This window comes from Nyctibius grandis, chromosome 22 (genome assembly GCF_013368605.1).
Source record: "Nyctibius grandis isolate bNycGra1 chromosome 22, bNycGra1.pri, whole genome shotgun sequence".
In the NCBI taxonomy this organism is placed as follows: Eukaryota; Metazoa; Chordata; class Aves; order Nyctibiiformes; family Nyctibiidae; genus Nyctibius; species Nyctibius grandis.
Window position 1 is genome coordinate 3,594,525 of NC_090679.1, and position 27,936 is coordinate 3,622,460.

At 43.1% G+C, this 27,936-nt stretch overlaps 1 protein-coding gene across 1 annotated transcript in view; it reads right to left on the reverse strand.

Annotated features, from left to right (window-relative positions):
* LOC137672792 (rho GTPase-activating protein 7-like) overlaps window positions 1-27,936 on the reverse strand; it is a 45,241-nt gene that overhangs the window by 12,562 nt on the left and 4,743 nt on the right. Inside the window, exon 2 of the mRNA XM_068417198.1 lies at window positions 682-753. Within this exon, the coding sequence (XP_068273299.1) occupies window positions 682-753 (72 nt within the window). The remainder of the gene's footprint in view (window positions 1-681; window positions 754-27,936) is intronic.

Sequence of the window (27,936 nt, forward strand, 5' to 3'; positions counted from 1 at the left end):
CTGTCTTAAAAATAGATTAGCTTTTGTTACATTCAATGTTTGTAACAATAAACATATTTCAAAGAAGAACAGTTCTAAGGTATACGCACAAATGTTGTCTGAAAATTATACAAGTTCTCAACAAATCCCTATCTCCCCCACAAGTAATAAGCACTCTTTGTATCTTTAACAACATGAAAACATGCTGAAATTGCAGTGTGTGACTGTGGCTGGCTGCTTTTGAGTATCTATCTATCTTAAAAACTTATGATTGCAAGATGATTTTTCCAACATTCTTTTTCAATAGAAAACAATCTTGCCTAAGACCACAGGCTGGAGAGTCTTAGATGAGTTTTGGTTGCAATCAGTGAGTCGGAAAAAAAACCCAACACTCCAAGGAAAAGAGCCTGAAAAAATTGTCAGCAACTAAAAATCACAAAAGCAGAAATTTGACTGAGTTACAGTCTAACAATAACCAGGAAGGATTTGGTCCTTTACAGAATACTACTGAGTATTAAGCTAATTAAGATGTCACTTCTGCAAGAACACACACCAGGTTGCTATTTTTCTACAGGTTTGCATGAAGACATGACAGAATTCGGAAGCGCTTCCGTCAAAAGTGTCAGGTTCTAAGAGATTATCTATGTAAACAATTCTACTTGAATTCAGTGTCAGGTGCATGACCAGCCTTTGCGATTGTACCTTCAAATAGCTGAGCGTACTGGGGGAAACCGGCCGCTCTCAGCCAGTCGCAGGCTTCTCTGGCTTCAATTTCTGCAACGAGAACATGAAATTGTTCACTTACACTGCTCACAAGAGTTAGTGCTTTCACAATATAAGCAAGCTGATTTTATTTTCAGAGGATCCTGTACATGAATGTTTTGTTAGTATATTACTAAATCACAGAACCATAGAATGGTTTGGGTTGGAAGGGACCTTAAAGATCATCTAGTTCCAACCCCCCTGCCATGTCCATAGCTCTGGAGTAGTCATTCCAACATAGGACGGATAGCGAACATACGACAGCCTGGATATGAGCACATACTTGAGGTGTCATACATCGGTGTACACAACTACCCCTGAGATCTGGACAGCGAAGCATCTGTTATATGTCAAAATGAGGCACCAGCGAAGGGTGTACGATACACATGTCTATGCCCTTGCACAGCAAAGCCCATTCACGCATTCCAGTTCTGAGAGATGGCGATAAGGCACAAACAAATCCTATAAATAAACTTAAAATGCTATCACAACATTAATAACACTGGACACAGCCTAAGCATTCCCAGAACAAGAGTTCTCAGGAGTACCTGTTGCTAGGGTCTATCAATATTTATTTCCTTGCCAACTACCAACGCGACTTGGCAGGCACTTCAGCACAGCAGATGTCAAGAATTAACTGCTCGTTTTGTGACAATTCATAAAGCCCTATGGCCAATACTGCAACATTCCCACAGGAGCAGAATATAACTTCGCAGAATCACAGCACACTCACCAGATGCCTCAAAAACATAAACATGTTTAGCATGAGTACACGCCAGCAGGCTCTAAACTCTACAAATACTGGAAATTACGGGGTCTATTGAAGAGGAGAGGATTCTCATACTACACTTTTTGTACTTCTGCGTGTATTCCAGGGCACATTACAACAGACACCAACAAAAAGGCAAAGACTACTGTGAAAGAAATGTTTGAAAAGTACCTTAAAAACAAGCATGGTCAGCAGAAAGAAATGTTTTTAAAGCACCTTAAAATGCAGCATGCTAGGCTAGAGGAACACACCTGCTTCTTAAAACTATTTTCTTCACACATACGCACAAAGATTAGGATTCCACGGCACTTCACATACACACCTAATTCAAATTCACTGCTTGCTTGGCTCTAACTGCTCAGTTGTAAGTCATCAGTGCAACAGACTGAAGAAACTCATCAAAAACTTACAGAACTTCCATGATTTTATTATTCTACTTCTAAACTTTAAATCACTTGATTCATTTGGACAATGCCATCCGTAACAAAGGCTTCCCCGCACAAAGCTCTGTGGCTTTTTCATCTGAGAATAAAGCGATACCACAGGATGATAAGGTTATTTCTACATAAAACAGATGCATTACTGCTTTTTTCTTTTTTCAAACTGCAGAACAGAAACTAATTTCTTCCGCAATAGCTTATATACACTATGTCTACATTTATTACTATACTCAGTGCCATAATTTATCATCATCTTTATCACAACACAGCATTTACTGAATACCAAGGGAGGGGCCTGATAAAACGCAAGCATTGTACTCACAGAGCAAAACACGAAAGAAAAAAGATCTGTAGAAAAGAGCCAGGAGGATGACCAGTCTAACACTAAGAGTCTTCACAAAGTGATTTTCACTTAGAAAAACCCAGTAGACACACTCGACCAGCTCAGCTGTGGAGAGACTATAGCTGTCCTCATTCCAGACCTCACTTTAAACTAGTCAGCTTAAGCCTGTGCACAGCTTTCCTGAGCTCCGACCGGGGAGTAACTGGGTAAGAGTTGAAGCTTCCCCAGTTCCCAACATGACTGAAGTACAACTCTATTTTTAGAGCAAACTGAGCTATGAACAGTGATGCAAATAAGAACAGGCTAGAAAATATTTTGCAGCTAGTGATGACATTTTAAATGAATACGACTGAAAAGACAGTGGCATTCTCACACTTAGAGGTGGCCTCTTCCATAGGACAAGGACACAGGAGCTGGGGGAATTTTCTTTGCTAATGTAAATCTTCAGCCCTGTTAACACACCTTTGCACAGTCCCATGTTGCAATGCCATGGCTGTGTTGTTAGAAGACAACACACGAAGCACTAGTAAGTTCTTGGCCTGCATGTCTACATTTATTTGCCATTAGATTTGCTGCAATTATTTAATTGCTAAAATAATTACCAAAAGGGTCCTACTGATACCTCTGTATTTCAGGGACATCTATGCTGCCTCCTCCCAGTCTTACTGGAAATTGAAATAATTGAAATCATAAAGAGATAATGGATGCCTAGAAATTTTACTCTGACGAAAGGAAATTCCCAGACCAGCCTGTATTACAATGATAATGATCAATATGAGAGAAGGAAATAGAAAGAAAATAAGAAATAATTGCTCAAAAGGAAGTAACTGCTCTCCATAGGGCTGCACTCAGTACTGAACGTGCAAGACTGCTTTGCTTTTCTGGGCTGTGCAGCCTGAAAGACAAGTGAGAACGCATCCGATAGTGGTGGCAGAATACAGATGCAGCGCCCCAGCAGTGCTCTCGGTCAGGGAGCCCAGGGAGTTCTAAAGCTCTGGGAATAAAAGCCACAGAGACGTAAAAGAAGAGCAACGATCATGAGCAGCATTAACAGCTAACACTAACATACCCACTTTGGGCAGCAACTGTTATAAACATGCAACAGATACTTATAAATCCTGCCCTAACGAAGGTGCTAAACTAACAATCACAGTTCTGGCAGCTTGCATGATGCTTTAAGGCATGCATTTAAAAGCTGCCAAAGTTCAGTCTCCTATCTAAGACACTTGCACAAAAAGCAGAGACAATCTTCTTGAAGACTCTTTGGGGCTATTGAGAGGACCCTCACACTATTTTTTTGCCAAGACAGGTAGTGTAGATGAGCCATTTGTGCAGCAGACCCATTCCAGCTTCTGATCCTCGCTTGGCTTCACAGCCCGTCTACTCCACCTCGCCATGCCATGATGACATGCACCTTCCCAGCCAGCCCCACTGACTGGTCAGAATTTGCTTTCCCATTTCTATAGCTACACAGTCACTACAAAAGAATATACCAGGTTTACTGACCAGCTTTTAAAATAGATGTACTAATAAACACGAGCTGATAGCAATTGCTTAGTTCTTCTTGAGGTTAGAATAGCTGCTCAGATGCTTGTTGGCGAGACGTTCACTCTTCCCGAATAGAAACTGGAACTGGGGGAGCCTTCAGAAAGCCGGTATGGAGCAGCACCCCCAAATACTACTGCAATTGCAGCGTATCTGCTTGTGAGCTACGTGTCATACAAGAGGACAAGTTTTTAGGATCTTTCGGGCTCTATCTGCACAAGAGAAATAGCAGAGCAACCCAAACATGTCACCTCCTTCTCATGAACCGATTTCATAACTAAGGAGATGGAAAAAAATTCATTTTCTCCAAAGCTCAATATTCTACCTTAGATTAGAGGCTGCCAGCAAAATTTCCACGCCAAGCCAGCTGTTTCCCCATGGGCTGCGGGCGATAGGTTACTACCAGATTTTTTATGAGAAACAACACACAAGTACGTGACCTGTGCCATCCTTTGGCTGTGCTATGTCACATAGGTCTGTTCTGTGCTGAAGATGATTCAGCGCAGTCCCACTGAAAACACCATTCAAACTGATGGCCGTGCCTGTCCCAACGCCCCAGCAAACCCTGCCCTCCACGCTGCTGCCCCCCTCTTCTCCACAGTGGTGCCATTCTGTGCTCCACTGCCTCCTTCTCCCTGGAGCCCCAGAGCTTGGCCAACAGCTCCTCTGCTTCATCCACTTGGGCTTAGGACCTGAAAAAAAAAAATGCGTTCCCCCATCTGAGCACTATCCTGTTTGCAGGCTGGAGGGCAATCTCAGATTCATCAGGTACTCAGAAACCAGATGGTACAATGTGTATTAAATCGCTATCAGAATGAACATCAGTGTTGACAGGATGCTTGCAATAATGAAGAGACATCTGTGCTGAGATTCAGCCATTCTCTCTGAGATGTTTTCCTCACAAAAAGAAGCACTTTCCAAGCAACAAGGGAGAGGCAGCAACTGAAACCAATGAGCAGCTGTGTATCAAACGGGCCAGTCAGCCTTACTACAAGATGATCACAAACTTCAACTATAGAAGAGTGTCAAACTGTACTTCAAATTTTTAAAAATACTTGCTCTAAATACAATGGGAGGACACAACTTTCTATTTGAAGGCATAAGTACAATGAACCTATTCTTGGGATGCAGCATGACTTCTGAGTCGCACAGATCTGCTGCCAAAGCAGGAGTCCTGGTTCTTTGCCTTTCCCTGACCTTGTGTTCCCATCCCTCCTTGCACCAACACCGCCGAGCCTGTGTGAGCGGGCCCGGCCAGCCGAACTGGCAGGAAACCATTCGCTTTTGTTGGCAAGATCAGGTTTGGGATGCTTTGGCTTCCTGAACTGGCTACCACATGTTCAGTGGCAGGGCAAGGGCAGTGGTAGGCACACGCAGGGAGAGACACGGGAACATGCACTGCCATATATACAATATAGTTTTCCAGTTTTGACAGGTAAGAATCACATGGTCGTCCGGTCTTAATTTATCAGAGCGATTTGTATTTAAGTCTGAATATCTTCCAAAACCATGCCAGTGAGCAGTTTGGGAGGTTTTCATGCTGTTTGCAGCACCTCTACATTAGTTACTCTCATGTCCACTTTCATGTAGCATGGAAGGGCAGTGCTTGTGAAAAGGAACAGATTTTTTTTCCTGACATGCCCAGCTAGGAGGCACTTGCGTAGCCTCTCCTCCCTGCACCACGCAAGTACAGACAGGAGAACAGAGAAGAGGGTAGGGCTGACTCTTGAATTTGACTACATATTACACCAATCTGTAAGGAAATGGAAAAAGAAAAAAAAAAAAACCAACCCAAAGAATTTTGTTCTTACCCAGTCTTTGTCATTATATAGGAAGATTTTTTTTCCCCATGGCAACAAGCAAGCAGATGCCCAGAGCCCCCACTTCAAGACCTGCTTGATTTAGCACAGCACAGCCAACTGTTCCAGCACAGCGAGATGCTGCTGCCTCCTCTCATCACCGACAATCTCGCACTGTCGTCCCCCTCAGCCTCCTCCAGAACTGGAGTCAACAAGCACTGGGCACGCTTGGCAGCCACGTGTCAAACCCCACAACGCATTTTTCCTACAGCTCACGAGCCATCGGCTGCAAGCTGGCAGGTCCTTTGTGCAGCGATGTAGATCCTGCCATTATCAGCTGTGCTGGCAGCGGTGGGAGCACAAAGGTTTTTTCAGGGTCCATTTGAAGATAAAATTACGAGTTTCCCATTGCAACTTTCTGGTCTGTGCATCTTCCTGGGGCTATAAGGATTTCTGTTACTTCCCTATGACTTAACAGCTGCTAATAAGGTATTTTTCATTTTATACACACTCTGTGAAAAATGCATTTGCTGTGTTAAAACTATGATTTCCTGAGGATGTTGAGAACTGCATTATACCTGTGACAGGATTTTCAAGAACTGTTTTTTCTTAAGTTTTATCTCCTCTTACTTAGAGAGTCTGAACATGTTGTCTACACAGTGTTGAAGGCTCAAATGTGATGCTTTCAAAGCAGGGGGTTTGCACTGACCAGGGTAAGCAGGCAGGGACTTGTAAAACTGTCAAAATCCCCAAAAGCTGAGATGGATCATAAATAAGTGGAAATGTTTATTCTGTTGTCCCTTGTGCAATGCAAAATAGCAAAGCCTAATTGTACTTTATTAACCCACTGGAGGAAGAGAATAAAAAAGCATTATTGCTTGGAATTTTGCCAGGATAATTCAGGCTCCATGCAGATAGTGAATATAAATGCCTGGAAAATGAAAAAGCCAAGATGTTTGTCCTTTCGTTCCTACTTTACTGTCATGATGGTGTTTTGGAACCGCAGCCAACTCTTCAGTTATCACGGCTGGGAATTGCAATGTATCCCAGTACTTTGTGGCAACCTTAATTCCATCTTTATCCAGCTCCTTGGCATTAGCTTCCTAAACTGATTACTGGGGCTCCCAAGCTGACAGTAGGATCTTTACTCAGGTCCTTCTCGTTAGCCTGCCATGTTGGTACTGGGGCTTAGACAAGTTTAAAGGCATTTTCTTTGCAGACCACATTAACTGGTCTTTTAATTGCTTCTACTTAAGTTAGAGAAGGTGGTGTTTGCTTTATAAGAATTCCAAAGGGCTTAAGGGAATTAGGTATCTAACTCCCATCGACTTCAGGAGAAATGGGAGGGTAACGCTAATTTCCAAATCCACACTTGAAAATTCTTATCCAGGTAAATGGGGAGAGAAACAGGGGCTTCAGCTCCCTGCAGTCTGACCCCAGATACATTGCTTTTCTGTGCTTCAGTCCTGCTGGCTGGAAACAGATACAACGTTTCTCTGACACAGAAGCTCCTTATGGCTGTTTTTTACAGGACTCTTGTACATGATTGAGATCATCTAGTCCAACCCCCTGCCAAATCAGGTTCCCCTAGAGCACATTGCACAGGGTCGTATCCAGGTGGGTTTTGAGTATCTCCAGAGAAGGAGACTCCCCACCCTCCCTGGGCAGCCTGTGCCAGGGCTCTGGCACCCTCACAGTAAAGAAGCTTTTCCTCATATTCAGATGGAACTTCCCGAGTTTCAGTTTGTTCCCGTTGCCCCTTGTCCTGTCATTGGGCACCACTGAGAAGAGTCTGGCCCCATCCTCTTGACAATTACCTGCATTCATTCAGAGTGAAGGAGTAACTGAAGGCAAATCAACACCTCATGGCCTAGTTGCTGGCTTACTTCAATGTTTTAACATTTTGCCGATGATGTCATTTTGATCGATTACTCAATTTTTTACAAAATTAGCTACTGTTCCAGTGTTTCCTTCCCAACAAATACCTAGAACAATGGTGCCTCTACCCTGCACACAAAAAAATAAGACTGATGTTGCATCCTGCAAAGGAGCTACTGTGCCTAGCAGCAGACTTTTTGACTTTAGATGGCACAGAACAGGAGCTGGGATCCATCTACTGAGTGTGACCCAGCCATGCGATGTGCTTCTAGTGTTGCAGTTAGGTCCCTTGCTACAATAGTTTTCATGGAACAGACAGAACCTTTACTTTTATTTTGCTTATATGGACTTAGTCTAGACAAAAAACAGTTTGTGGTCTGAAAAATTCATATGCAGTTGAGCAATGAATCTGCGTGCTAGAAACATCAGCGCACTTTGTGACCTTTGAACTAACTAGATTTGTCTGCATTTGCTGTAGTTCATTGCTGCTATGATTTTATTTTCTGATTTTAATGACGCTGTTTTACTAACCTAACCCAATATAGCCCTCCCCCCTCCAAAAACCTGTAGATGGTCTATTTTGTCACGTTAAATTTAAAAAGAAAAAAAGAAAAGCTTTTGATCTGATTCTTAAGCCAAGATAAGCAATACAAAATTGTAGCTTTCTAATAAAAATAGATGATCAGCCTTTACAACCCAAACAACCATTGTGCAGGGATACTCAACAAGGTAGAGTGTCCTGGAGGCTGGTCTTTGAAGAACATATCAAAAGTGTTAATACATTTAAAATTATTTCCCTGGAAGTTCACTTTAATTCACTAATAACTTTATAGCTGCTGGACTGTTTGTTAGGCATTACAGTTCCATAGGGCAGACATAAGGGTGTGATGCTGTCTTAATTTACAGAGGTCAAAAGATAATTCAAACTCTACGAACCACTCCAGATGATAACTGGATCAGGCTCTAAATTTCTGTACAACTTCTTGTAATGTTTAGGCTCTTACAGCTGGGAACTTAAAACTCAGCAGAAAGAAAGGAGGTTGAATGCAGTGGATAAGCTGAAATTTTCTATTTAAAACAATAATTTTTCCGGATTGTGTCTGTTTTCTTTTTTTTAAATGAAGATTTAAGAAGTGAAGTAATGCATTTTTTCTCTTCATTTAATTTACCCCAGTCTCATTTAGGTTCATTATACCCTAATGAAGTTGCAATTTATAGGTGTGTTTCATTAGCATTAGATTTGTTTCCCATATAGCAATCAAATGCACAATTTGCACAGACTTATGATTCATTTGTCATGGAATTGGTTCCTAAACTGGCAATTTGTATGGCACAATAAAAGAGATGTTTGATATTTGCACTGGGGTACACAATGCAAAAGAAATTAAGGCAGCATGATATATGGTGTCTATCTGTGATTAGCTAAGAAAATGCTCTTTGCCAGACCCACCCAAAGCAGTATAAAAAGTACACACCCTCCACTGATTAAACTCTCAGCTATGTGCTTGGCTTAGGAAGACAGAATGCATAATTTAAATCTGGGGATAACATCACTAGACTGCTTCCATATGACAGAAATGCTCTAACTAAACCATGCAGTTTCTCTTCCCCACTCTCATTTTCCTTTGGGCCATGAGGTGACACTGCATAGTCCTAAAATGCTCATTTTCTCTCTCTTTAAGGTGGTTAAGTTACTTTAACAATAAACTTATGGCAAGCTTCCTAGTGTTGTATGGGTAACTGATCAAGAAACGGCCTACAGAAAATATTATGGGGGGGGCTACTTCAGTATGACATAGCATTAAGTAAAGAATTTCTGAAGGCTTTTCAGGGAGGAATCCCATTCCCCTCTCTTGACCATTTTATCCATCCTATAGTTCAATGAACCTGAGGGATCCTTGCACCAGCCTCTGACCAGAGGAGGTTCAGCCCACACACGGTACGTTTACACTCTGCAGAAGCTGGTCCTTAGCACCTATACATGAATTAGGAATTACTGTTTTCACAAGGATGTCTGGAACAACGATGTCTCAGTTTCAGAAGAGACATTTGGGTGTTTTCACAGTGTCAAGCCCTCCACACCCAGCTGCCTGGCTGCAGACTTGTGGGGCTGCCGATGGAGGTTCCCATGCTGGGGGGAAGATGACAAGACAATCCATCTCCTGCTCATCTGGGCTTTTCCGTTCCCAGCTGTGCAGCTCACCAAGGACCACCCAATAACATTACTGAAGCCCCAAAGCTTACGCCATTGTTTGGGACTGCAGCCTGGAAAATGGGATCTTTTCCTCAAATGGTCATTAGTGCTTGATTTCCTGTGTTCTGAAACCATTTACCCTTGCTGAAGACTCTCCAGAACCTTTCTAACAGTTGGCATTAAAAGCTGACGTAACTTGACCAAAAAAACAGCCATCAGCCTACTGTAGGTCAGCACATGTAGAGATTCTGTACAGAGCATCTCCAGACCTCGCTTAGACATGGAGATTGCTCAAATATGGCGAAAGACAATCCCAGGGCCGGTCATTTTAAACAACTTCAAAAAATACTGCATGAACAAAATGAATAATTTTCAAAAATGGCCTTGCTGCTTCTAAATCCCTCACTCATACGTAACCAAAACTGTACAAACACCCCAAGTTACTGAAGATATTTCAGACAGGCACTATGCCAAGAAATGGAGTCACATCTCATTAAAGCCAAGCTTCTTGCATATTTTAATTGTGATGTCACTGGAATATTTCCCATGCAAATGTGTTCACCAGAGATCACCTCACTCCTTTCTTCCCATGGTTCCCTCTTACTGCCTTCCACAACAAACACTTTTCAGGAATCAAAGCTGAATAGAATTTCATTTCTGTCTTTCTCTTTGTAAGATCCCAAAGTAACTGTTTTCCATTTTCCTTGCTGATGATTTTGAGTTAACGTAGGAGATCAGGAAATATAACTTCAGCTGTGACTATACTAGTAGGCATCAAGAAAGATATTTCTATGGAAACAAGTTGCTCAGAGAAAAGCTGCATGATTAATTAAGGAGTTAGACCAGCTGGGAGAAAAATTGCAGAACAAAATACAGGCAATACATTAAGACAGAGTTAAAAGAGATCAATATTAAAAGTAGTGGGGAAGAATTGTCAGTTACAAAGAAGAAAATTAACAAGCTCAGTAGAAAAGGATTTAAAATAGGAAATAATCAGATAAAATTAAGAAAAAAGAGATTAACAAACTCCAAAATTGCCCGACAAGAAAATCCATTGATTGAAAAGTATTTTCCCAAGGACAAAGACTGAAACTTCATCATCTATGATGCAAGGCAGATTAGACAAACTGCTATTATGTGTATTTCAGGGAGCAAAGATGTATGAGCGAAAACCTGGACTGCGTGACTATTTTTCTTCTCCTGTGACAAGAGTAAGCTGAATAAAGTCTTTAACCTTGCTTAAAAAGAGGAAGACAATATTGTTAAAGATAGATTCTTGGATACAGTAAAGTGATGCTGCGATGAAGACAAAGCATTAACCCATCATATTATAAAGGTTGCATCTAGTTATCATTCTGGTCTTTCTGTCAGAAAGCATCTGTGTGAGAACAGAAGTATGAGAAAATAAGCATATTCAATGGCCCCCTGAAATTAACAGCAGATTTTTCCCCTGAAAATCAAGATAAACTGGTGTGGCTCCAAGTCAGTCAGAAAGATGTTGGATTACAGAAAACATACCCTCATGCTTTGTCTGGGCTGTAGTCACTGAAAACCACTCAGAGCTGATGTTTATAGCCTTCACCATCAAAATCTTAAAAAACAATTAAAATCTTTTAAATAGTTTTCATAGTATTTTCTCCATCTCCCAATGAACTTTGCTTGGCTGCTTTCACTGGGACCTTTCAGTGAAACCTGCAGCAGATAAAGCTCTCACATGTCCAAGCTCACCTAGGAAACGCAGACCTGAAATCTAGAGATACTCCTGCTATGGATTTTTGTCCATGACAAGGTCAGGTAGTCATTAATTCTCATTTTTATGTCTTCCTTTCCAAACTCAGCCTTCAACAATTAGGTCACAACAACCCACAATGGTAGAAAATGTACTCCTTACCTCTTCTAGAAATCCCTGCAAAATAAAAACCAGAGAGAATTCCCCTTCTAATACCAGAACTAAGATAGAATAAAACACAAACCCTTTTTTTTTAAAGGGAAAGGTAAAGCATTCTTGTTATTCCTGTATCCCTTAGAAGAAGTTGGTCCTTTTATATGACTCTTTACCTGCTGCTACAATAATCACAACTACTCTACGTTGGTATGAAAGGAAATATCATGGAATTGCTGATCCTGGAAAGCAGCATGGAGTGTTACCTTGTCCAGCAGGTGACAATGACTTGGTTGGATCTTCACTCCTTCTTTAAATCCCTGCACCCCTATTATTTTCATTAAAATCTGCCTGTCATTAGAGCAGGTCAAATCTCAAGCTGGAACTCAGCTTCCGTCTTCTGTTGTTAAAAGTCAAGCATTTTTTAAAGAAGAAAACACTATGCTATCCCAATGAATTCCAGGGATTTTCTCGAGGAATTTTTATGATTAGACTAAACAAATTGAAGAATTCTTCCAGAACTAGTCAAGTTCCTAAAATGTGGGTGAGAGAACACAGCAACAAAAGAACATAAGATCTTGTTTCATAGATTCACCAAGAACATTTAACTTGAAAAAGCTCAGGAGAAATATGCTTGTACTGGGCGCACAGAGTTCCCTGAGGAGTCTCCCCTCCAGGGATGTATATTCCTGTCAAACCTTCCTGCCTGGGAACAGTGCACAGCAGTGTTTAACTGCCTGGTGCAGAGAACAGGGCACCCAGAGCAAAACCCTAGCTCTGACCCCCTGTCGACCGAGAAAAATGAGCACTTTGATTTTCTCAATCACTTACCTTTTTCTTCTATCTCAAGAGCCAATCACAAAGGCAAAGGTGACACTAAAGGCAGAGCCACCAACGCTTCTGAAGTCTCTACATAAAAGCATTAACACTACAGTGTATTGGCCCAGATGCTTGAGGAACAGAGCTCCACAAAATCTGTCTTCTTACTTTTCCTACTTCCAGTAAAGCATCCTCTCTGAAAGGTTTTGCCATCTCTGTTATTAAAGTGCATTCCTAGAATCATAAGAATACTTGTGCTTGGTTTATTTACACTCCAGCTAGAGGAGACCCTGCACAGTGGAATGAACAAGCTGCTGAAATGGTCCTGAGGAAGCTTTTAGAACACACGTATTTATATTTGCACCTGAGGTATTTGGGAATAGATGACTCTCAACTTTTTTTGCATGCACCACACATGGGCCCGTACAGATTCACTGTCATTAACACTTGGTTTTTTATTCAAAGCAGTATTATTTCACAAATGACAAAATGCTTTTCCCACCAAAGCAATCATGCTGGGATCTGCGACTCTCCAGAATAAATTTTAGAAGCCATAACATGTTCCCTAGAAGGGAACCCTAGAGGGGTTTCATGTGAGAAAGAAATCCAAAAGAGCAAGGCATGGCATAGCCTTGGAGATGTGTGCCAGCTCCTGTTCAGGCACTAGCAAACACAGTGTCCTGCCTTGGACAGTGGTGACCATTGCCAAAGACATTGCGTAGAATGGGAGAGCCAGCTGATCGCACAGGAGGAAACAAAATGTCATGAAACTCCTCTACTTAATATGCGTGGAATTATATGGAAAAGTATCTTCTTTCAACTCTTCCCACATAAGAAGCCAACAGATTGCCATTAGCTTTGATTCACAAAGCCGCCTTTCACAACCCTCTGCCCACCGCTGACCACCTCCTCGGGTACAGCATCTGCTTCTGGCAGGTAAGCCCCATGGGACTCTGACAATCACTTCTATGCCGCTATGTCCTCTGACACATAGACCAGGCCTGAAGGTGTAAAGTTGTTCAACAATCCCTTCTAACCCGTTCCTTTCCCAGCCCAGAGGCAGCGCGAGCTGTGTGCCTCCAGCACCGACGCAGCAGAGGCTGCACGCAGACGCTAACCCTTCTGCTGGCAGCACCGCCACTGCACCGGGGTTGGGGCTTGCTACGTAGGGAAACGGTGTCACAGATGAACCTTCCTCAGGACGCTGCAGCATGCCACCGTCCCTTGCTAAGCAGGTGATGTAACATTCAGGCTGACAGACAGCCAAGTCTTTCCCTCTGGAGTTCAGATGCTGCTATGATATTGCTGTGAACCAAGACTTGTTAAATAGGATCTGTATCCAAACTCTGCATCCTCTTTTGGTCATAATTCTTGAAAAACATCTGTTTCTTGCCTAACCAGAAAAGCAGAATAGTGCATTGTGCTTATTTTTCTTCTTATCTTCATTATACCTAACCTGTTGAACAAAGCAGCTGGACAGAGGATTCCTCAAAAATCCAGTGGATGCTTGTTCCAGCAACAAATCAAAGCAGCTGGACAGGTCAATTTTTTGCCGATCAATCAGCCAAAGCCAGTACCTCCTAATTTTATCAGATTGATTTTACTCATGGAAAGACAGTTGCTGGTTTCTAACAATATCTGCCTTAACAGCTCAGGAAGCAGAAATAGGCAAGAGCCATACTAGATCAAAGACTATCCCAAGCTTATCTGCACATGCATTCAGATCTGCTTGGTTGGAAATCTCCTGAGAACAGGTTTGCTTGTGAGTTTTCCCAAGAACTTCTTGCTTTTGAGCTAAATAAATGTCACAGAATTAAAAAGACATCTGAATTTCAGTATCTTGGAACTGGTGGTCCAGTGTTATTACCATCAATGTGGTATTGCCATCAATGTGAGAGATGTGATGCAAAGGAACATGCAGTATTTTATTACAGGAGAGCTAGGTATGATAGCTCACATGAATAAGAAGCACTAGAATATATAAACTTTGGAAATCATGATAATTTATTGGTGAAATTACTTATTAGAATAGTAAAATCTGAAAGGTAATGAGGTTTGGATAGAATATTCCATACTTTAATAGATTAAAGAGATTTAACAAATACTTGTGTGAATTCTCCACAGTAGTTCAGCTTGGCCACGTTCACATCCTTGTTTCATTATTTGCAAGAATTTGTGAAATCATAATTTTGTTCTGTTGGGCACCAATAGATCTTACCTACAGCCAGCAAATCTGTTGTTCGGTATGGACAACCAACAGTACAGCAACTTTGATCCGTTCGTATTCCCCCCATAGGCTGAAACTACTTTCAAAGGTATTTGACGAGTGTTTACCAATCTATTTCCAGGAATGTGTCAACAAGAGCAAAGAAAAAAAGTGTGGTGGTTAATTTCAGCCAAATCTATTATTATAGATTATGAACTGATTTTATGACATAATTTATGTCATTTGCTATTTTCCCAGCTCAAGTTTATCATCAACAGATAATTCTTTGAAATCTTTGAGCGCTTTCCAGAAACCTCCGCAATTCTTTATCCATGTTTTTTTCTATGCACTCTTTCTATGACATGCTTAAACTTTTCATTTGAATCACTAGTGTTAGGCCTATAGTAAACTTCTGAAAATGCCATTGCCATTTGGAAGAAATAATAGCCAAAAGATTTCAGTAAATAGCCTCAATTAAGTTCCATAAGTAGGTGTAGCATCTTCATCTGAAAAGGAGAACAGCTTGTATCTGGGCCTCACAAAAGCTGAGACTCATTTTAGCTTTTCACTTTGGCACTTTAAATGAGAAGATGTCGAAGAGAATGAGAATAAAGCAACCAATGAGGGGGGAAAAAAAAGAGACTGCAGATCAGAATCTGTAAGGCAAAATGCAAAATTGCCGTGGTAACTTGTAAATCCATTTTGAAGATGTACAAAATGTGCCGTCTAGACAGGTAACTACAGCAGATCTCCAGTTGCAGCCATTATATGGCTCGTGACAAGAGCCAAGAAACAGGTCAATATTCTGAATGCTTTAAAAATAATTTCCTTTGCAGCAATTCTGAAATGTGGAAAAACCTTGGAAAGATGACAGTGCTGCTCTAATCATGTATCTCATTTTTACAATAGGTCTGGAATTGGTGTCAAATCGATTTAAAGGCAACATAAAACTAGACTCAACTGTTATAGTAGGCTCAGCCTCTTTAACAGACTGTAACATATCTCAGCAATGCCTGGTAGCTTATTTTAATCTCTGCATGGTAATTGTTTATTGAAAGAAGAGAATGCACTTCACATATGAAAACAGCTTTTAAAACATTTTATGAATATTTTAAAGCTCATTAAAAATATATTTAATATAATTAATAGATAATGTCCAGCTCTCACACCTATCACAGGAATCCCATTTCCCTTCTGTCCAGCACCCACCTGTCCTGGCCTACAATGCTCCATCTAATAATATTGAGAAGAAGCTGCTGAAAGACCTTAGGTTGGATTGCAAATCCATTCCCTTGAGCTTCCTAAAAATGCAGATGGGCACCAAGCAGGGGAAATATTATGAGAGTCTGAACACCTCAAAGCTGTGGCAGGGATGCCCTCCAGCCCCCAGAGGGCATTTCTGCTTGCATGGCTGTGCTCCCCCAGCCACCATGCACCAGTGCTTGCCCAAACCCGGGCAGCCGCCCCCAGCCCAGCCGTGGACCGGCTGGAGGGCGGCTGAGCATCCCTCCAGCCAGGCTCCAGGCTGCTCAGCACCACTGAACTCCCTCGCCTCAGGCCCCACGTGCACTGGGGCTCTCCAGTTTGCTCTGTGTTTTATGGATCCAGCACGTCTCTCGTCAGAGTCTAAGCTGTGTACATAACTCATGCTGACCTCTTCCTTCGGCACCGAAGCGCTCGTCCCAGCCAGAGATCTGTCGGGCGTCACAAGGCTGCTTATTTGACGCACTATTTTTAAATAACTCACAAATATTTAAACAACATTTCTATCAGCATTACATGTTTAGAAGACATCCAGAAATGTCAAGAGTACCCAAGCTGGTTGGCCCAAAGCAAGCACAGCACTGCAGCCGCTTATGGAGTGGCCCGTGACTCACAGCGGCTTATGCAAAGCCCCTGGCAAGCGCCTCGGAGGCTCTCGGCATCCCGGCAAAAAGTCCTTTGTGAGACAAGCTAGGTACTGCCAGTGCAACTGCCTGAGACACCAAGCCTTAACTGTGGTTTAGGAGTGATTTGCATTTTAGGGGATAACAAAGAACCCAAAGTCACTACCGAAGACATCAACACCCAGTTCTGGTTCTGTGATGTCTGTCAGGTCCTTCAGCCTCTCCCAGCTCCTCTCCTAGAGGAGCTGAAAGCACCCGTGCTGGCTAACAAACCTTTGCTGGTTCTAAGAAAGGCTGTAAGCCTAGGTCTGAAGACTAATTGAGCCAATGGTCCTATCACGCAGCAGCATGAACCGAAAAGCCCAGTTGGATTTTGATTCTAATTTAATATACACTTAAGATACATGGTTGTATCTTCCAAAACATCTCTAGTTGACCATAAGGTCTCCACTACCAGGTGATGGGTGTAAAAGGCATCCATTATCCAGGCACTACTGTAAACCAATATTATAATCAGTTTCTGTTTGGAAACATAGCAAGGCCAGTAAAGCTTGGTTTTAAGACCTTAAAGCCTTTGGGTTGGTTATTGAACTACTTTGCTATAACAGACTTTCAAAACTCAAAAGAAGAGTATATTTCACACATTCTGAATTTGAAGAATATTGCTGCTAAGATGTTCAAAAAAGAAATACTGACATTAAACCACCCAACCCACTAAAACCCATTAATAAAGGCATTTCAGATCAAAAGATCTTGATTTGCTTTAGCTCACTTCAGATTTCAGCAGTACCCAGTCCTTGCCTGACTGAAGTAAAGCTTGGTGCCAGCCTGCTTACGATGGGAGGCTGCGTATGTTCTTTTTTATATCCAGGCATAACGCAACTCGTAGCTTATTGAGTCAAACAACTTTCCCTTGGATGGCTTGGCTGTGTAGGCTGTTACAGGACGTGGATTTGGCAGGTCACAGCAGTATGTGTTGTCCTGAGAGATGGCTGGGAAGAGGTGTGAAGCAGACTTCAATTCTTCACCTTCTTTTTTAAGCAATGAGGCAGGTAAAGGTGACTAAGTCAGAATAGCAGAAAATACACGTCATTTCCTCTGCTTGCCAAATATCCACAAAGTTACTTGAGCCAAATGTCGTAGGCTGGTGCAGAGTTAGATTTCACAGAATCACAGAATCACAGAATCACAGATTTGGAAGGTATAAGGTACACGTTAGCTACCTAGGCAAGGTAACAAGTCAAGTATGTATTCCATATGTAAAAGGCTTTAGAAGGATCAAGAAAAAAGCACCTTATCCTGTCAATACCAGGATGTCAGCACATGCAGTCACTCAGTAAGTTGTGCCCTGCAGAAGAGCTCAGTTTCCCACTTTCTACAAAACATCTTGACCTAATATTTTGGATGATACAAGCCTTTTACATCTTTCTCAGTAAGTTCTAAATCTCTTTTGCAGAGAAGATACCATCTCTATGTCTATCACTGGCAGTGAAGTAAAAGGATTCAGGCTGCCTGATTCCAAATGCCCTTTCCAACACATTGCTCCGACACACAAAGTAGGAACCCAGATCTCAGCCAAGGTCAGTCGTTAGCTGTGCCGTTTTCTGGAGGTGTAAACCTGCCAAGAATGCATGGGTAGGCAGGTGTGTACCGCAGTTCATGTGTCACTAAAAGTTTAGGGACATCTACCTTTGCCTAAAAAGCACTGTCACTTATTTCAGTGACAGGAGGATTTGTCTTGTCTTTCCACATTTAAGAATAACTATTGCTGTTGGGTTCCAGCTGGACCCAGGGAATGCTGTGCAGTTTCTAGTTGTGGCATTCAGATAGTCCTTACCTCTGATAACACAGAGTGTGGGAGTGCCTGGGCTGATAGGGCCTGATGGGTTGGTTTACATCAATATCACTTACTCAACTTCACTATAACTTTTTGCAGTTCTTGTAAAGGAGACAGTATAGAAATACAAAATGCTCATACACTCCCTCTTTTGTCTTCTCCAGAAATGCCCCACTTCTTCTTTAAGAAGTAAAAACAGCAAAAGAAAAAAAAAAAATGGGCACCGTTCCCTTGCAATATCAAGCCAGCATAAGCAGCAACAGCACCCACATGAAATATTTTACCATTAATGGCTCCAATAGAAAGCTTTCTGGATGATCTATGGAAGCCCTGCAATCAGAAATATTATAAGCTTTGCTCAGTCCCATTTCAAATTGATGGTTCTCTGATGAGAGGGGAGTTGCCCTCACCATCGAGTTTAGAAATCCGTTTAAGTCCTTTTGATGTTATTTGAATGATCACTTTTGAAAGGTTATAAAAAATGCAGCTGAGCCGTATTTGTTTTTTCTGTGATGTTTGGAAAGTGTAAACACTTAAATCATCAACCAAGTGCATATCATTCATATTCACCATACCTTTTAAAAGCATACTTAGCATACCACTGAGAAAGATTACTCCGCTGACAGAAATCAAGCATCTGGATTAATTTAAAGGAGTGCATTTCACAATCCATCATTCCAGAATAGGAGAACAAGGAACTGCTCAGTTAAATTAAATGGTGAGTTACTCTGGAACAAATTAAAGGAAATTAATCTCTGCACTGTGTCTAGTCCAGACGTGTAATTCAGGGCTGATGCTATTAAAAGCCAAGCAGTCTAGTTGGATTTTGTAAACACTGAATTATTTTACAACCAATATGTATTTATTTGCACTCTTGCACAACATGGGAAGTAGCAGAATTCATGTCTTGTAATACGAGCTGGCAGTTTCAGACCAGCACTCTTCAAGGACTTTTTGAAGGAGGACAGGTGTGGGAAACCAGCCTGGGAGCCAGGAGCAAAACCCTCCGGAGCCAAGTGGAGAGCAAATACAGAGGCTGCTTGCTGCTCCCACTGTGCGGGGTTTGAAATGGCAGCAGAGCCTTCTTACCACAGGTTCTGTTCCTGGGACACTTTGGTGGCCATCACTGGCTGGATTTGGTCCATGTCCATCAGCTAAAGGGCTCTCCATTAGACCCTTCCCAGTCCCTGTCCAGCTGCTTCACTGGGGGCATTCTGGACTGAAGGGGTTTTTTTCTTCTGAAAAAAAAAGGATTTATTTGATAACCCAAGAGCCCACATGCAGAGACAATCAAGCTCAGCAGAACGTACAATCTACTGAGAAGACTTTATAAACAATAGAAGGAATGAAGAAACTTAATAGAAGAGTGTAATAAGGAATATACATCTGTGTAAAATTCTTTGTTGTACCAATTGGCTCCAGCTTGGCAGATATCACTCAAAGCCTGAATTTCTCAAAGTGTATTTTTAACCTTTTCCTTTTTTCTTTTTTTTTCTTTAAATAACCATCTTCTATCAACTCCTTAAATTTCACTTTAGATTTTCAACTTTTTCTCCCTGTATCTGTATAGATATATTTGACCTAAACTTCTCATAGCAGAAGAAACAGTAGTTTGAACAAGAATGCTCCAGTGAGATGCAAGCTCCTTTATAACCATTTACGCTTCAAAAGTAAATCAGAATATTATCACTGTAGTGCTATACCTGACAACATCCCAGGCAAAACATTAGCATATCTCATTTACATTAATTTCCCCAACTAGGTCTCATTTAGGCAATGAACAGCAGAGGCATAACCGCACCACTGACCATACAGAAAGGCAACCTGGCTCTCCACGCTTGAAGACCTTGAAACCTTAGGAAAATAAATTATTTGAAATAGAAGGGAGCTTAGCACCTTCCAGAAACCACAGGCACCGGTGACCAGGATGTGACCGGTACGACGAGACAAGTGGTTTCCACATGGCTTTGGCGTCTCTCACCCGCTGGGTAAGAGCTGCCCCTCTGCCGGGCAGTGCCGTATGGCCGCACGTCCCGAATCTGCAACCCCCCCGGGCGCCCATGTCCCTTCTGGGCTGTGGGGTCCCACCAGGAGCTGTGGCTGTGTCCCTGAGGGAGGAGGCCTCCTGTTTTCCCATCTGCTGTGCTCTCTTGCTTCCTTCGTCTCACCATGCAAGGCCGAGGAGCAACAGGGAAAGCGAGCAAGAAAAACGAACTCACACACACACACACAGGCATCCTGGTGCAGGGGAAATGTCCCACCCCCACACACACCTTCCACAGCGGCTTGCAGGGCTGTGGCCGTGGCCAGCAGAGGAGCCTGCAGAGGAGCGAGAGCATCCACGTCTACCAATTAGTGACCTTGAAGGTGTAATGGGAGAGCAAGACTTCAGCCAGCTTGAAGCATGAGAGAAATCATCAGAGCATAAAGCTTCCTTTTTGCAGATGGGGCAGACGCTGGGAGGACAGTGAAGGTGCCCTTGGGACTGGCAAACAGACACGTCTGAGGGAAACAGCCAGAGATGAAGCGACTTGCTCAAAGGAAACCTGCAAGAGATTCAGCAGCACTGCTCTGGCTTCTCTCCCTGTAGGCTGGCGTTGCACAACTTTTCTTCGTAGATATCTACGCTGACAGGCAGGTGTGCTCGAGAGGCTGAGAAGTCAGGCTGTGAGTCAGTCCTCCCACAGCCTTGCAAGCATGAAGTAACAGCCACGAGCTATTACCTGAAGCTTGTCCAGGTGCTGCAACTAGCAAACACGCTGAGCAGATCTCATATTTGGTAGCAATAGCTTACTCCTCTACCTGCTGCCAACCTGATGCATTTAGGCATATCTCGTAAATCTCATACACTAATGAGCTTGAGAGCTGATGTTTCTGTAAATTCTGATTTCCAAAGTGTTGTGCTTCACCATAGCAAAAAAGGCATCTCAGCTCCCCAGGTCCTGTGTGCACACGGTAAAAAGGACCAAAATATGAGGAGAAAGTGTTGCTCTGCAGAGCCATGCTGGATCTGAGAAGGCAGACCGAGAGAGGAGACATGCTGCCATTGCACAAGGTCACACAGCAGCAGAACGGGCGATGCTGAATACAAACCCTCCTTACCAACCTCACCCTTAGGGCCAGCCTGCTGCCGCATGCTGCCTTTTCTGAGATCAGCACAGGCTATCATCTCCATCATCTTGGTGGGATTAATCCTCCTCTATTGTAAATGGGAGCTTCTGCTAAAATAACCAACCATTTGTTTTTATGCATTTGGCAAAACACCTTTTCCTTTTATTGTCTTGGCCAAAATCAGCCCAATTTTTCAGGCTGATCGGGCATTTCGCAGTAATGCACCTAAATGGCTTTCTACCCGTGTATGATAACGGAGCATTGGCACAGGAAGATTTATAGCAGTGAGCCCCAGGTAAGGATGCTCCATTTTCCCGCAGACTGATTAGTACTGTCTATCGCAGTGATTTAAGTGTTTCTTCAAAGAACACATCTGAAGAGCTGAAACGGATACATATTGTCAGCTTCTGGCAGTTTAAGTGCAAACAGCTGCCCCCAAAGCTCTGTGCAGCACCACAAAGAGATGAGCCTTTATGAAAGCCAGTCAATCAAAGAAGATAAATCTTTGTGTCAGTTCCAATTATTGAGATACTCCAGTTAACTCAGGGAATCATAGACATTAGACTGGCTTTAAATGCACACGTGGTTGGGACTATACCACGGCTCTTGGGAGGCAATTTCACTGTCTGACAGATCAAGAGGCTTTTCTCAGCTAGTTAATTCCAATTAAGTTTTTCCTCTCAATTTCATCCTACTATCTATTATCCCCAGTCAGCTACCCTTAGCAATTCCTCTCCTGCCATGCTACTCGTGCGAAGAGTCCTGGAAATGGTGACATTATTAAAAGTACCTGGTGATGACACCCATGAGACCTCCTAGCACTACAGCCTCAGAGCAAAGATAGTTTCTGTCTTAAAGAGCTTTTTCCAGCTGCGAAGACCTTTAAATAAAACTATACACTTAATTCAGGTATACCAGTAACCTCCCCTCCTTGTGTTTTGCCTGTTTTGTCCTCTGATAAGATTTGTTTCTTTTGGCCACCCTGACTTCAGATACACCATCTAAAGATGAGTTTAGATGGTGTAACACTAGAAAAGAGCTGCTGCAGAATTATCTCTTGATATTTTTTTAGAAGTCTGCAAGCACTGGTGTCCTGGAAGACATTGCAAGTATCAATAACAATACAAAAGATTATTTTTTTTCTGGCACACTGCTGTGTCGTGAACTTTATATAAAGGAAAAATTACAGAGGATTCCATTAAATAATTCCTTTCCTTGCCCCTCCAAAAATTAATGGGAATGTCTGCACACTGTGAAGCAGATGGGATTCATCGGTGTCTTATCTATGATCTTGAAATGGGCTGGTCACACTCCTCCCCTTCCCTGAACCCCACTGCCGTCTCTCTCACATGCTCAGGGAGACAAATGGAATTAAATAATCTGTAAACATATTCCTCCATCTCAGGAAGGTCAAGGGTTTTGCAAGTTTATTTCAAGAAACAAGAGGAATTCAGCCCTTCTGTCAACACAGCAGTGAGCATCAAAGGGTGGCATACTCCTCTGAGGAAGCAGATCCCCTTACCAGAGGGTGGGTGGAGAAAGCCCAGGGAAACTGGGCTTGAGGACTGTCAAGGGTATGAACACCCCTTTGGCTGGGGCGCTGACCAGTGGGGCACCCAAGCATCTCAGCTCCCTGGCTGGAGGATTGTGCTCTTTGCCTACTCAGGAGAACTCAGGATTGTGTCAACCAACCTGGCATGTAGAAATGCCTATATTTCACCCTGGCTTTCAGGAGTTGAGAGCAGGAGCCACTGCTGTCATGATAGTCTTCAGATGATGGCTGGTGGTTCCTGGGGCATGCATTGCATGCTCCCTGAGGGTCCTTGCTACTGCTCAAAGCTCAGCTGAGCAGCAGCAGTCTAAAAGGATCAATACAGTAAGCACCAACTGTAGGAAATGTAAAGAAAGATGTCTTCACGTGAGAACCAGTGTTAGGCCATGCCACAACTCGTGAAGATCGTCACATGTTCACGTGAGTACAGCCTCCCCCTAATTCACTGCAGACTTGAGCAGTCACTCTTTATAACATGGATTTGTCTAGGCAGGAGGTGAAGCCAGCATATATGAATGAGTGGGCTGTACTGCAGGGCCTAGTCACTTTATGGCTTTCTGTGTAGAGTTTTTATTATTTTGTTTACTTTTTTTTGCATCACAACAGATTGAAGAGATGACTTTTTAAAAGCAGAGTCAGGCTTGCCCAAACCCTAGAAAATGGTCAAAAGACAGTGGTTGGATCAGAAAACTCTCTGAAAGCTGATGTTTCCTCTGACTGCACCCAGGGGAGAGCCTGGTGGGCTGCCAGAAGAGCAGCCCCCCAGGGCCAGCTTCATGTCATGGCTAGCACAGAGCATCCCAGCCCTGGCATGCCAGACAGCATTCAGGGTGGCAGGGAGAAGGCAGCCTGGCCTCCTCAGCCTGGCCACGCTTTGACCCAGCATGCGGACCGCAGAGCAGCCCCTGACTGCCCAGAAGCTCTTTCCTGCTGCCAGTCTTCTAAACCAGCCAGTCCTCTTTCAAGTGCATTTTTAGCATCTTCACTTAACCATCAGCAGAATGTGAAATTAGCTACTGTATGATAATACCTCGTCTCCAGCATGTTCCCAACACCTCTTAAATATTCACTAGTCTTCCTTGAATCATGAGGCCATGGGCTTGGAAAAAGGAGTTAATATAAGGAGGAGAGAAGTATTCTGCTCAATATCTGCAAAAAGAACATCTAATTTAGCCATTCAAAACACATACTCACTTCAGCAGCAGAATAAGCTGATTATGAAACCTGTAGGTATTTTCTCTGGCAGGACAGAGAGACATATTACTAAGAAAAAGAAAACTGGAAGAATTTCAAAATTATCAGTTCATTACCAAATAGCTGCTCTTGGCTAGAACCTCCATGGTGGGTACAGCAGAATGTACTGAGCCGAAGTCAGCCTGTGTTGCACCAGCTGAAGTCCAGAGGAACTGCTCTGAGGTCGCCTCAAGTCAAATTCACAGAACTGGGCAGAAGTCCTGCATAGATTTACACCCATGATTAATTTTATATGACATGCTGTCCTGCCGAGATCCCAGGGATAAAGTGTGTGCATGGTCAAGTCAAGGTTTGAGGTCCAACCTAGATTTACACCAGCGTAAAGAAAAGCACTACCAGCCCAGTATTTATGTTATTTAGGCCAAGGAAAAAATGTGGTGGCAGCTGTGAGCAGCCTGAAAATCAAAAGCCTGATGGGAGGACCTTCACACCGAGGTTTGGGTTGTTGTTGCAGCTGACTCTCTGCATCCCCTTTATCTTTTTTTTTTTTCTTTTTCCTTTCAGAGATGTTTGACCTTAAATGCAAAAGAATAACATGGGTCAGGAGGAGTGTTTATTATGTATGAGCTGTTTTTCTTTCACGTTAGCAAAATCCTTTTGTAAAAGTTGGCAGAAGTCCTTGTTACAGCTAAATTTCAGACCCATGGGTGATCTGGAATTTAACATTATTTATATCTCAGTATAAAAAAAGCAACGAAAAGGAAGCAAATTCAAAGAAAATAATCAGAACATAGCTGAGGTCTGGTGGCTTTACTTTTTTAAACCATTCAAGTATGTCACCACCCTTGTCTTCACTGATGTTGTGTAACTGCTTCAGTGGTTTGAGAGCTTCCTCTGTAGAAGCTGGAGTATTTGTAGAAATTACACACCGCACTTATTCCCCTGTTGTTTCACAGGCAAGGAGCATGAAGCCCTTTGCAGATTCAAAGCAGCACCTTGCACAGCAGAGCCCCTGTTTACAGGTGTGCCGACACTAGCTGCTCACAACACTAACGCATTAATGGCAGCACAGAGAGTTTGCAGTTTAAATCCTTTGCAATACAGGTACGGAGAGGAACACTGAGTGGGGATGAAATCCTGCTGTCACTGAGGCCCCACTCCAAGCTCTTGTCCCCCAGCCTATGGCTTTTCATTGGGTTGGGATGATAAGCAGCCAGACGCTGCAATCCTCACTCACTCTACCTGGTACATGGTTTCTCAGCAAGTTACCTCCTGCCTCCAGGGAGCTATTTGTACCGTAAGAGTAACTAACTACTGAGCACGAACAAGAGCTAAAGTTCAGCCCTTGGCTGCCGACCTTGTCCAGGCTTACACTGTTGCAGAGAAGATTGCTCCTGAAGGGTGGGGTTGCCAAGAACATTTTTAGGAAAGGGTTATTTGTGTTTGCTTATTTCCAGAATGGTCCCAGGGTCAAACCCATGCTGGCTGCTTTTCCAAGCCTCATTTACTTTCAATTAACATACACAAAAAACTAAGGTACAAGTACTTAAAATACTCAGAAAACAGGTTTGCATCTTGTCGGTGTTACTTCACAGCAATCTTCCAACAAAGCCAAAGAAAACCACAGTTGCTCCTTATAGAAACATGCACAAAAAAACCCACTCTCAAAACCCTTGTATCGTCACAGGCAGGGGCCAATCCTAGCGACGGGACAAGCTCTACCACACTTCTCCCTTGGCCACTCATGCTTCTAGAAGACCTCTCTTCAAACAGCCACCACTCCTTGATTCAAGAGCTCATCCCTCCAATGCACAGAACATATAGGTGACTAAAATAAGAAAGCAAGCAGCACCAGACAGCCCTCCCAAACGGCTCCCAGGGAGCTGGAGGAAGATGTTCTTACTCGGCTTGGGGTTGAGATTAGCTTTGAAGAAGAACACATTTAAATGTACAATAGTTTTCACTTTGAGGCATCCTCCCCCTCCAGCATTAGTAGACATTAAATATGTGCATACCTAATGCTTTGCAAGCTCTGCAGCAATCAGGGTGGATCAGCGAAAGGAACTTGCCGTAGTAATTCAGGTGTCTGTGTAATGTCAGACCCTGGAGGTACAGCTAGGGTGACATTTTCAGAAGTATCTAAATTTCTTAGACTCTTCAAGCTCCATTGAAACTCGCTTGAGGTGAACTTGAATGGAGCTTAGGCTCCCAAATCTCTTTTGTATTTTAGAAGAGGTTAGCTTCTGTCTTTAAATTTCGCAATAAATAACAAGCATACTCTGCTTGGAAAGTTGGGTATAGAGTAGGAGATTGGATAGCATGATCATGAGCATAAATGAGCACAACTGCTTTGAATATTAAAAGTATATTTAATGCGGTGCTCAAGGTCACACAGCAAATCAATGGGCAAAACTGAATCATAGCCCTAAGGGAATATTACTTGCAATCAGATGCAGGAGTAATTGAGTAATTACACAGACTTCAAAGCAGCATTACATCAACTTAACATATGGCTAGAAAGGGGCTTGGGGAGGTTCAGTGATTTGCTGAAGGGGAGAAAGAGTCAAGAGCAGGGCTGACATGAGAGATGAACAGCTAATTTCATCGCACAGGTAACCTGGCACTGGAACGTCTGCTACTAATTTATACTCCATAAAACTTCTGATTTTAGTGTCATGGTTTTCAGTATCCGCTGCTGGAAATACTAGGAGTCCTCCACTTGAAGGACACATCTACTGACTATTGGCACTATGTTGGGAGAACCGGAGATGAAAGACACACAGGGATTTGGCTCCGACATCCAAGCTGGCACAACACTAGTAGTGGCTGCTGAGTAGGTACGTCCCAGTGCAGGGCAGTAAGAACATGCCCCTCGGCTGCTGAGCTTCAGCACGAGCTGCTGGCCCAGCAGCATGCTTACCAGCCCTACCTGACAACCATTTGCCTCTCATTTCAGCTGTCAAAATTATATTTATGCTAGTGCAGTATTTCCTGTTTCCTAATTTGGATGGTTCCCTCAGTCATTTTTCCACTAAAATGCTCAAGCATTTTTTGAAAACATCTAAACAGGAAGAGACCTGACCTCTCCTCCCTGAACATCGTGTGCTCTCTTCTCCTGGCAACAGAAGATCACTCCTGTGCCAACGGCTGTGGCAACTCCAGGTCAAACCGAGGGGTGGATCCCATACCTTGGGGCTGCACGTGAGCTCTGCTTGTGTGCGCTGAAGAGTGTGCACAACTTGCCTTGAAACATTCGGCAGTCTTGGGATGTCGGTTCAAGTCCTTCCTATTCACGCCTAGCATGCCTCCCTCGTTCCAGCTCACCACTGCGCCTGACAGTGCAGATGGATCCTGGGGTCTGGGCAGCAGGTCATGGAGGAACCACCCCACAGCTCTGAAACCAAAGGAAGAATGCCCATTGACTCGACTGGTCTGATGTTGAGCCAGATACTTAATTCAGGTAGATATTGGGCAGCTCCTCTCCTGTGCGCTTTCACCGGGCGCAGAGTGGTTCTGGGGGTTGTTTCCACTTGGAAAGCTGCTGGCTCTGGGGCATCATCACTGCCTCCTCATCGGGAAAGGTACAGCCCCTGGAGCAGAGCCACCGCGTTCCCTACTCATCCAACCGCCTCCAGTGAAGGCCCCAGGGAGGGCACACTGAGATGGAAGAGTGGTGCCATCATTACCCCAACAGCTGCACTTCACTGAAGAACCGCCTGGGTACAGGTGGTGGTGTGGCC